The following is a 10,033-nucleotide window of genomic DNA, read 5'->3' as shown; positions in this document are numbered from 1 at the left end:
GACACCCCCACACTCACTCTGATCTCCCTCATCCCCTGACACCCCTCACCTATCCCTTGCCACTCACCCAGTCCCTCATCCCTGACACTCCCCACACTCACCCTTGATCTCCCTCACTCCCCTGACACCCCCCCACTCACCCGCGAGTCCCCTCCTTACCCTGACACCCCCACTCACCCTTGGTCCCCCTCATCCCCTGACACCCCCCTCTTGGTCCCCTCATCCCTGACACCCCCACTCACCCTTGATCCCCTCATCCCCTGACCCCCCACACTCTTGTATCCCCCTCATCCCCCTGACACCCCCCACTCACCCTTGATCCTCATCCCTGACACCCCACACTCACCCTTGGTCCCCTCATCCCTGACACCCCCACACTCTTCCCAGTCTCCCTCATCCCCTGACACCCCCCCCTCACCCTTGATCCCCTCCTTACCCCTGACACCCCACACTCACCCTTGGTCCCCTCATCCCCTGACACCCCCCACACTCACCCTTGGTCCCCTCATCCCTGACACCCCCACTCACCCTTGGTCCCCCTCATCCCTGACACCCCACACTTTCATCCCCCCCACTCACCCTTGATCCACTCATCCCCTGACACCCCCACACTCACCCTTGGTCCCCCTCATCCCCTGACACCCCCCACACTCACCCTTAGTCCCCTCATCCCCTGACACCCCCACACTCACCCTTGGTCCCCTCATCCCCTGACACCCCCACACTCACCCTTGGTCCCCCTCATCCCCCTGACACCACCACACTCACCCTTGATCCCCTCATCCCTGACACCCCCACACTCACCTTGGTTCCCCTCATCCCCTTTTCCCCCCCACTCCGTCCCCTCATCCCCTGCCCCACTCACCTTGGTCCCTCATCCCTATACCCCCTTACCTGACAACCCCAACAGCCTAAGATATTCAGGTGATCCAATTAACTTTGATGTTTGTACTTGTATCACCTGTTGATGTTGTGTTGATGTTGGCTGTGCTGATGTTGTGTTGTTGCTTGATGCTGTGTTGCTGCTGGATGTTGCGGTTGACGTTGACGTTGTGTTGCTGTTGTTGTGCTGTTGCTGATGCTGTGTCAGTTGTTGCGTTGTTGCTGATGCTGTGTTGTTGCTGACGTTGCGCCGATGTTGCTTGTGCTGTTGCCGTGCCGTTGTCGATGCTGTGTTGCTGTTGATGCTTGCGTTGTTGCTGATGTTGTGTTGATGTTGATGTGTTGTGTTGTTGCTGTGTTGTTGTTGTTGCTGGGTGTTGTTGTTGTGTTGTTGCTGATGTTGGTGTTGCTGGTTGATGTTGTGTTGATGTTGTGTTGTTGCTTTTGATGTTGTGTTGTTGTTGTGTTTAAGCTTGGCGTGTTGTTGTTGATGTTGTGTTGTTGCTGATGTTGTGTTGTTGTTGTGTTGTTGCTTTCGTGTTGTTGCAGATGTTGTGTTGTTGCTGTGTTGCTTTGCTGATGCTGGTGTTGTTGCTGATGTTGTGCCGATGTTGTGTTGTTGCTGATGTTGTGCTGTTGCTGTGTTGTTGTTGATGTTGTGCCGGATGTTGCGCTGTTGGTTACGACGCGTTGTTGTTGATGTTGTGTTGTTGCTTGTGTTGTTGTTGATGTTGGTGTTGTTGTTGATGTTGTGTTGTTGTTGTGGTTGCTTTCGTTTTTTGCGTTGTTGCTTGTGTTGTTGTTGTGTTGTTGTTGTGTTGTTGTTGATGTTGGTGTTGTTGTTGACGTTGCGTTGTTGTTGATGTTGTGTTGTTGTTGTGTTGTTGGTTAAAGCCGATGTTGATGTTGCGTTGTTGTTGTGTGTTGTTGCTGGCGTTGTGTTGTTGTTGTGTTGTTGTTGATGCTTGTGTTGTTGTTGATGCTGGTGTTGTTGCTGGTGTTGTTGTTGCGTTGTTGCTGGTGTTGCTGCTGGTGTTGTTGTTGATGTTGCTTGCTTGCTGTGTTGTTGTTGTTGTGTTGATGTTGTGTTGTTGTTGTGTTGCTTGCTTGTGCCGATGTTGACGTTGCGTTGTTGTTGCGTTGTTGCTGACGTTGTGCTTGTTGCTTGTGTTGTTGCTGACGTTGTGTCACTGTTGCTGATGCTGTTGTTGCTGTGTTGTTGTTGCAGTTGTCGTGTTGTTGCTTTCGTGCTTCGTTGCTGCGCTCGTTGCTTGCGTCGTCGCCGGATGCTGTGCTGTTGCCGATGCTGCGCTGTTGCTGGATGCTGTGTCATTGCTGTGTCGTTGCTGCGTCGGTAAGCTGATGTCAGGTTGCTGAGTTGTGTTGATGTTGATGTTGTGTTGTTGCTGCGTTGTTGCTGATGCTGTGCTGTTGCTGGTGTTGTTGCTGATGCTTGTGCCGATGCTGCAGTTGTTGTTGGGTGTTGTTGCTTGATGTTGTGGTGTTGATGTTGTGTTGTTGCTGGATGCTGTGTTGTTGTTGTGTTGTTGCTGTTGCTTCGGTGTTGTTGTTGGTTGTCGATGCTGTGTTGTTGTTGGTGTTGTTGCTTCGATGTTGTGTTGCTTTCGTTGATGTTGTGTTGTTGCTGGTGTTTTGTTGCTGATGCTGTGTTGTTGATGATGCTTTTGTGTTGTTGCTGATGTTGTGTTGTTGTTGTGTTGTTGTTGATGTTGTGTTGTTGCTGTTGTTGTTGGTTGTGTTGTTGTTTCGATGCTGGTGTTGTTGTTGATGTTGTGTTGTTGTTGTGTTGTTGTTGCTGTTGTTGCTGTTGTGGTTGTTGTTGATGCTTGCGTTGTTGTTTGCGTTGTTGCTTTGATGTTAGGTTGTTGTTGCTGTTGTTGTTGGTTGTGTTGTTGTTGTGTTGTTGCTGTTGCTGGTGTTGTTGCTGATGCTGCGGTTGTTGCTTGTGTTGTTGTTGTTGTTGCGTTGCCGTTGTCGGGTTGCTTGCTGCGTTGCTGCCTGTGCCGTTGCCGATGCCGCTTGCTGCTTTGACGTTGCGTTGTTGCTTGCTGGGTTGCGCTGTCGTCGACGCTGCGTCGTCGACGACGCCGCGCTCGTCGTCGACGCTCGCGTCGTCGTCGCGTGCTTGTCGTCGACGTCGCGCTGCTCGTCGCGTGCCGTCGTCGTCGTCGACGCTGCGTCGCTTTGCTGCGGCCGTCGTCGATGCTCGTGCTCGTTGTCGCGTCGTCGTCGACGCCGCGTCGTCGTCGACGCTGCGCTTCGTCGCGCTCGTCGCTCGACGCCGCGTCGACGCTTCGCGTCGTCGACGCCGCGCCGTCGACGCCGCGCCGTCGCTTCGTCGACGCCGCGTCGTCGCCGACGTCGTTTCGTCGTCGCGTCGTCGTTGGCCGCTCGCTCGCTTTGCTGCGCCGTCGCCGACGTTGCGTCGTCGACGTTGCGTCGACGTTGCGCTTCGTCGTTGCGCTTGCTGCTCGCGCTGTTGCTCGACGCTTGTGTTGATGTTGTGTTGTTGTTGATGTTGTGTTGTTGTTGTTGTTGCTGTGTTGTTGTTGATGTTGTGTTGTTGATGTTGTGTTGATGTTGATGTTGTGTTGTTGTTGTGTTGTTGTTGATGTTGATGTTGTGTTGTTGTTGTGTTGTTGTTGATGTTGTGTTGTTGTTGATGCTGGGTGTTGTTGCTGATGTTGTGCCGGATGTTGATGTTGTGTTGTTGTTGTGTTGTTGCTGATGTTGCGTTGTTGCAGTGTTGTTGTTGATGTTGTGTTGCTTGTTGATGTTGTGCTTGATGTTGGTGGTTGTTGTTGATGTTGTGTTGTTGTTGTGTTGTTGTTGGTGTTGTTGTTGATGTTGGTGTTGTTGTTTGTGTTGTTGTTGGTGTTGTTGTTGGATGTGTTGTTTGCTGTGTTGTTGTTGATGTGTTGTTGTTGATGTTGTGTTGTTGCTTGTTGCTGTGTTGTTGCTTTGATGTTGTGTTGTTGTTGTGTTGTTGCTTGATGTTGTGTTGTTGTTGTGTTGTTAGCGATGTTGGTGTGTTGTTGTTGATGTTGTGTTGTTGTTGGTGTTGTTGTTGATGTTGTGTTGTTGCTGGATGTTGCGGTTGTTGCTTGTTGCTGTGTTGTTGCTGATGTTGTGCTTCGTTGATGCTGTGTTGTTGCCGATGCTGTGCTGTTGTTGCGTTGTTGCTGATGTTGGTACAAGTTGCCGATGTTGTGCCGTTGTTGTGTTGCTTGCTTTCGATGTTGTGTTGTTGTTGATGTTGTGTTGTTGCTTGATGTTGTGTTGTTGTTGATGTTGTGTTGATGTTGATGTTGTGTTGTTGTTGCGTTGTTGCTGATGTTGCGTTGCTTTGATGTTCCGTTGTTGCTGTGTTGTTGCTTGATGTTGTGCTGTTGCTGATGTTGTGCTGTTGCTGATGTTGTGTTGTTGTTGACGTTGTGCCGTTGCCGATGTTGCGTTGATGTTGATGTTGTGCTGGTTGCTTGGTGTTGTTGTTGTGTTGTGCTGGTTGCTGATGCTGTGGTTGTTGTTGATGCTTTTTCAGTTGTTGTTGCTGTTGATGTTGTTGCTGGATGCTGGTGTTGTTGTTGTGTTGTTGATGCTGTGTTGTTGCTGATGTTGTGTCGGATGTCGTGCCGGTTAAGTTGATGGGCAGTTTGTTGTTGCTGATGCTGCGTCGATGCTGATGTTGTGTTGTTGCTGTGTTGTTGCTTACGTTGTGTTGTTGCTGTGTTGTTGCTGATGTTGTGTTGTTGTTGACGTTGTGTTGTTGGTGTTGTTGTTGATGCTTGCTGTTGTTGTTGATGTTGTGTTGTTGCTTTTCGATGTTGTTGTTGCTTTCGTGTTGTTGCTGATGTTGTGTTGTCGTTGACGTTGTGTTGCTTTCGTTGACGCCGTGTTGTTGTCGATGCTTGGTTGCCGATGTTGATGTTGTGCTTGTTGTTGTGTCGTTGCTGACGCTTGCGTCGTTGCTTGCGTTTGTTGCTGATGCTGCGTTGCCGATGCTGTTGCTGTTGCTGATGTTGTGCTTGCTGTCAGTTGCCGTTGATGTTGCGCTGTTGCTGATGCTGTGTCGTTGTTGTTGTTGTGTTGTTGTTGACGTTGTGTTGTTGTTGTGTTGTTGTTGATGTTGGTGTTGTTTGTTGCGTTGTTGTTGACGTTGCGTCGTTGTCACGCTGGTGTTGTTGTTGCTTGCTGTGTTGTTGCTGATGTCGTGTTGTTGTTGTGTTGCTGTTGACGTTGTGTCGACGCCGTTGTTGATGCGTTACAAGCCGATGTTGTGCTGACGTTGGTGTTGTTAACAGCGGTTGTTGATGTTGTTTGTTGTTGTTGCTTGCGTCGTCGAAGCGTGCTTGTTGCTGATGTTGCGTTGACGTTGTGTTGTTGCTTGCGTCGCCGATGCTGGTGCTTGTTGCTTGCTGATGCTGTGTTGTTGTTGACGTTGTGCTTGTTGCTGACGTTGTGCTTGCTGTTGCGTCGTTTTCGACGCTGCGTCGACGTCGCGCTGTCGACGCTGCGCTGTCGACTTTCCTCGCTGGCGTTGTGCTGTCGATGTTGTGTTGCTTTCGTTTCGTTGATGCTGCGGTTGTTGCTTGATGCTTTGTGTTGCCGTTTGACGCCGCGTCGGTTGCTGATGCTGTTGCCGATGCTGACGTTGTGTTGTTGCTGCGTTGCTTGCTGATGTTGCGTTGTTGCTGCGTTGTCGTTGACGTTGCGTTGTCGGGATGCTGGTTGTTGCCGATGCCGTGCTCGTTGCTGCGCTGGTTGCCGACGCTCGCGTCGCTTCGCCGGATGCTCGTGCTGTTGCCGTTGCCGTGCCGTCGTTGACGTTGCGCTCAAGTGCTGCGCCTGCGGCCGATTGCTTCGCGTCGTTTCGTCGTGCTGCTTCGTTGCTGTGCTGCCGACGCCGGCATGCTGCGTCGTCGACGTTGCGGTTGCTTGTTGCTGACGCTGTGTCGTTTCGTTGCGCCGACGCTTGCGTGCTCGTTGCTTTCGATGCTGTGCTGCTGCTTCAAAGCTCGTGCTCGTTGCCGACGCCAGGTTGCTGTCGATGCTGCGTCGTTGCTGTTGCCGATGCTGCTTGCCGACGTCAGGTTGCCGCCGGTGTTGCTCGATGCCGCCGTTGCTGATGCTGTGCTGTTGTTGCGTCGTTGCCGATGCTGCGTATTGCCGGTTGTCGCGACGTTGCGTCGTTTGATGTTGTGCTGTTGCTTTGATGCTGGTTGCCGATGCTGATGCTGTGTTGTTGTTGGTGTTGTTGCTTCGATGTTGTGCTGGTTGCTGTGTTGATGTTGTTGTGTTGTTGCTGGTGTTTTGTTGTTGTGCTGTGTTGACGTTGTGCTGTTGTTGTGCGTTGTTGATGGTGTTGTGCCGTTGTTGTGTTGTTGTTGCTGATGTTGTGGTTGTTTGCTGATGTTGTGTTGCTGATGTTGGTGTCAGGCTGCCGGTTGTGTTGTTTGATGTTGTGTTGTTGATGTTGGTGTTGTGTTGTTGATGTTGTGTTGTTGTTGTTGTTGTTGTGTTGTTGTTGTGTTGATGTTGGTGTTGTTATGTGTGTCATGGATCGGGACTTTATTACCTGCAAGATGTTATCACAGTGTTCTAGTTCTTTAAGTCTCTGTAGTATTGCTGTGTGTGTGTGTACGTGGGGGTGTATATACGTGGGGTGTGTGTACGGTGTGTATGTGTGTACGTGGGGTGGTTGTGGAGGTGTGTGTACATGGTGTGTATGTGTGTGAGTGTGTGTGGTACGTGGGGTGTGGATACGTGGGTGTGTGTATGGTGTGTATGTGTGCATGTAGACGGGAGGTGTACGTAGAGGAGGTGGTAGGGAATGGCGTATATTAGCTCTCTCTCTCCCTTCTTCTCTCTTCTTGTCCCTTCTTCCCTCCCTCCCTCCTCCCTCCTCTCTCCCCCACCCTCACCTGCATCTAGCCTTGGTAGAGTCTTAGCGCAACCGACGCCATCTTGCCTTTAGTGAGTCAGACTCGTCCCCGCATCACCAGTTAAGAGAAAAAAATTGAACGTAAAGACAGCTGAGGATCCGCCTTTGTGTCGTAAGTTAAGAGATCAAGTTAGATACGCCCTACAACCTCCACCTCCCCGCCGTCCCCGCCCCCTGTACGTATTATCCTTCTCCTACCGGTATTAATTAACTCCTCCTACCGTGTGGTTGTCTGTCGTGTACTGCAGTTACAAGATTATGCTCCACACTGCCTTAATGCTTCACACACACACACACACGACACACACACACACACACACACACACACACACACACACACACACACACACACACACACACACACACACACACACACACACACACACACACACACACACACACACACACACACACACACACACACACACACACACACACACACACACACACACACACACACACACACACACACACACACACACACACACACCCCCACACGCACACACACACACACACACACACACACACACACACACACACACACACACACACACACACACACACACACACACACACACACACACACACACACACACACACACACACACACACACACACACACACACACACACACACACACACACACACACACACACACACACACACACACACACACACACACCACACACACATTATCTCTTCATCTCTGTGTTATATGGGTTATATTCTAATTATTATACTCGTGCGTGTGGGCTTTAATATGTCTGTGTCTTCCTGTCTGTCTCTGTCTGTCTGTCTGTCTGTCTATGTCTGCTGTCTGTCTGTCTGTCTATGTCTGCTCGTGTGTGTGTATGTTTCCTAATAAGCCCCCAGCAAACCTAACCTAACCTAACTCACTCTCCTCTCACCTTAAAAACTCACACACACACACACACACACACACACACACCACACACCACACACACACACACACACACACACACACACACACACACACACACACACACACACACAACAACAACACAACAACAACTCTTAATAACAAACCAGATGTTTATCTTTTGATTCCCCAACACCTCAGACTCAAGGTGGGTGGACAGGAGGGAGGGGGATAGAGAGGTGCGTGAGTAAGGAGGGAAAGGGTAAGGGAGGTGGGAGGGAGGTGAGGAGAAAGGGAAGGAGGGTGAAGTGGGAAGGGTAGAGGTAAGGAAGGGAAGGAGGAGGTGGGAGAGGAGGTAGAGAGGGAGGGGGAGAGGAGGGTGAAGTGGGAGGTGGGAGAGGGGAGGAGGGTGAAGTGGGAAGGGGTAGAGGAGAAAGTGAAGGGAGGAAGAGTAGGAAGGGTGAGAGAGAAAGGGAAGGGAGGAAGGGGTGGTGGGAGGAGGTAGAGAAGGGAGGGGGAGGGTGGAGGTGGGAGGAGGTAAGGAGAAAGGGAAGGGGAGGAGGGGTGAAGTGGGAGGGGTGGGGAGAAAGTGAGGGAGGAAGGGTGAAGTGGGAAGAGTGGGGAGAGGGAGGGAGGAAGGTGAAGTGGGAGGTAGAGGAGAGGGAAGGGTGAAGTGGGAGGAGGTGAGGAGAAAGGGAGGGAGGGAAGGGTGAAGTGGGAGGAGGGTTGGGGTGAGAGATGCAGTCGTATATATGTTAAACAGGTGGTCCAGGTGGTGTAAATAAGGGGTCATTACAGGTGGTTCAAATGGTGTCTTTAGTGGTGAGGACAGGTGGTAACGGGTGATAGCCAAGCCGAGGGGAAGTTATAGACAGCTGGTTCCTCAGCCCAGCTGGATAACCCCTCGCCCACCACCACCAGCTGGGAACAGATATACAAAGCTTAAGTAAAACAGGTGAGCGTCACAAGGTTAATGAGAGCGACACACAGGTGAGATCATCTTCAAGGTGTTAAAACATTCATCATTCTTCAAAGATCCTCACGTGTTTTCTCGTAAGTGTTGGCTGTGTCAGGTAGCTCAATATCCGCTTCTCTTGACTGACTTACTGATGTTTTTTTTTCCCAGTGAGGGAGTTTGATATTTGTTTACACATTTTATCATAAGCGCTACCGGGAGTATGACCAGGGCCGCGACAACACAACTAGGACCATTTCCTGACCGTTCTTACAGTCTCAGCGTATTTTAGACGCCATATTTGATACCATCTTTGTGTCACAGCCTTACGTCAACCAATTAGAAGCTCCGACACATCACCAGTTAGGAGGAAGATTTAACTTAGCAGAGCCAGTTAGATACGTCTTCACATCACCAGTTAGGAGACATTTTTAACTTGGGAACCTTTGAGAATCTATCATGAGGTGTCAGCCATCTTCAGGTAGTTGTCTCACCTGTGTGACACTCTCATTAACTCTCTGACGCCCAGGTGAATTTATCTACCTGAGTGACTAGGGGGGGTGGGGGAGGGTGAGAGATGGTAAGAGGAGGAGGAGGTGAGGGATGATGAGGAGTGGTGAGTGAGATGACGTGAGGTGAGGTGAGGTGAGGGATGATGAAGGATGATGAGTGGTGAGTGAGATGACGTGAGGTGAGGATGATGAAGGATGATGAGGAGTGGTAAGTGAGATGACATGAGGTGAGGGATGATGAAGGATGATGAGGGTGGTGGGTGAGATGACGTGAGGGTGAGGAGGTGAGAAGGGAAGAAGGGTGGTGAGGGAAGGGATGATGAGAGGTGGTAGGACAGGGGATGTAGAGGAACGAAAGATAGGTAGAGAAGGAGGGAGGAGGAAGAGGGTGAAGGAGGGAAGTAAAAATAAGAGACCTATGGAGGAAGGAGATGAGAGAGAGAAGAAAAAAAGGAGCAAAGAAAAGAGAGAAATTTTTCCTCAACGTCTCGAGTCGAGGGAAATCACCTCCCCCTACGGATCAATTAGGCCAGGTATTTCAGCAGGTGGAGACAGGGCAGACGGTGTGTTGGTCGATGGTTGGAGACCCGACCAGGTATACCTACTGATTACTGCCCGCTGGTCACCTGGCTCTCTCTCTCTCTCTCTCTCTCTCTCTCTCTCTTGTGTCAGCACCAGGTGGGGGAACAGTCTAATATTTGCCTATTTAAAAGCTAAGCCTACCTATTTAACTCCTCCTCTTCCCTTCCTTCTTCCTCTTCCTCTCTCTTCTTCCTTCCTTTCTTTTCCCTCCCTCCCCCACGAGGTGCAAAAGTTGACAAGCCAACACAGTATAGCGTAGG

General features: G+C 50.6%; 2 protein-coding genes across 6 annotated transcripts in view; both read right to left on the bottom strand.

The window, feature by feature from the left end:
* LOC121868226 (probable serine/threonine-protein kinase MARK-A) overlaps positions 1-6,830 on the bottom strand; it is a 32,764-nt gene extending 25,934 nt beyond the window's left edge. The window contains exons 1-8 of the mRNA XM_042368536.1: positions 6,825-6,830; positions 5,188-6,180; positions 4,773-4,931; positions 3,750-3,800; positions 2,873-3,379; positions 2,006-2,371; positions 1,044-1,199; positions 757-852 (exon numbers count right to left, since the gene is read on the bottom strand). Coding sequence (XP_042224470.1) covers positions 757-852; positions 1,044-1,199; positions 2,006-2,371; positions 2,873-3,379; positions 3,750-3,800; positions 4,773-4,931; positions 5,188-6,180; positions 6,825-6,830 — 2,334 coding nt within the window. The remainder of the gene's footprint in view (positions 1-756; positions 853-1,043; positions 1,200-2,005; positions 2,372-2,872; positions 3,380-3,749; positions 3,801-4,772; positions 4,932-5,187; positions 6,181-6,824) is intronic.
* The window catches only part of LOC121868409 (prolyl endopeptidase FAP-like), an 82,402-nt gene that overhangs the window by 57,271 nt on the left and 15,098 nt on the right, over positions 1-10,033 (bottom strand). The gene's annotated exons all lie outside the window — the stretch shown is intronic.

Source organism: Homarus americanus, unplaced genomic scaffold, assembly GCF_018991925.1.
Source record: "Homarus americanus isolate GMGI-L3 unplaced genomic scaffold, GMGI_Hamer_2.0 scaffold19318, whole genome shotgun sequence".
Lineage (NCBI taxonomy): Eukaryota > Metazoa > Arthropoda > Malacostraca > Decapoda > Nephropidae > Homarus > Homarus americanus.
Note: the sequence above shows the minus strand (reverse complement) of the source record. Positions and strands in the feature narration are given on the sequence as shown.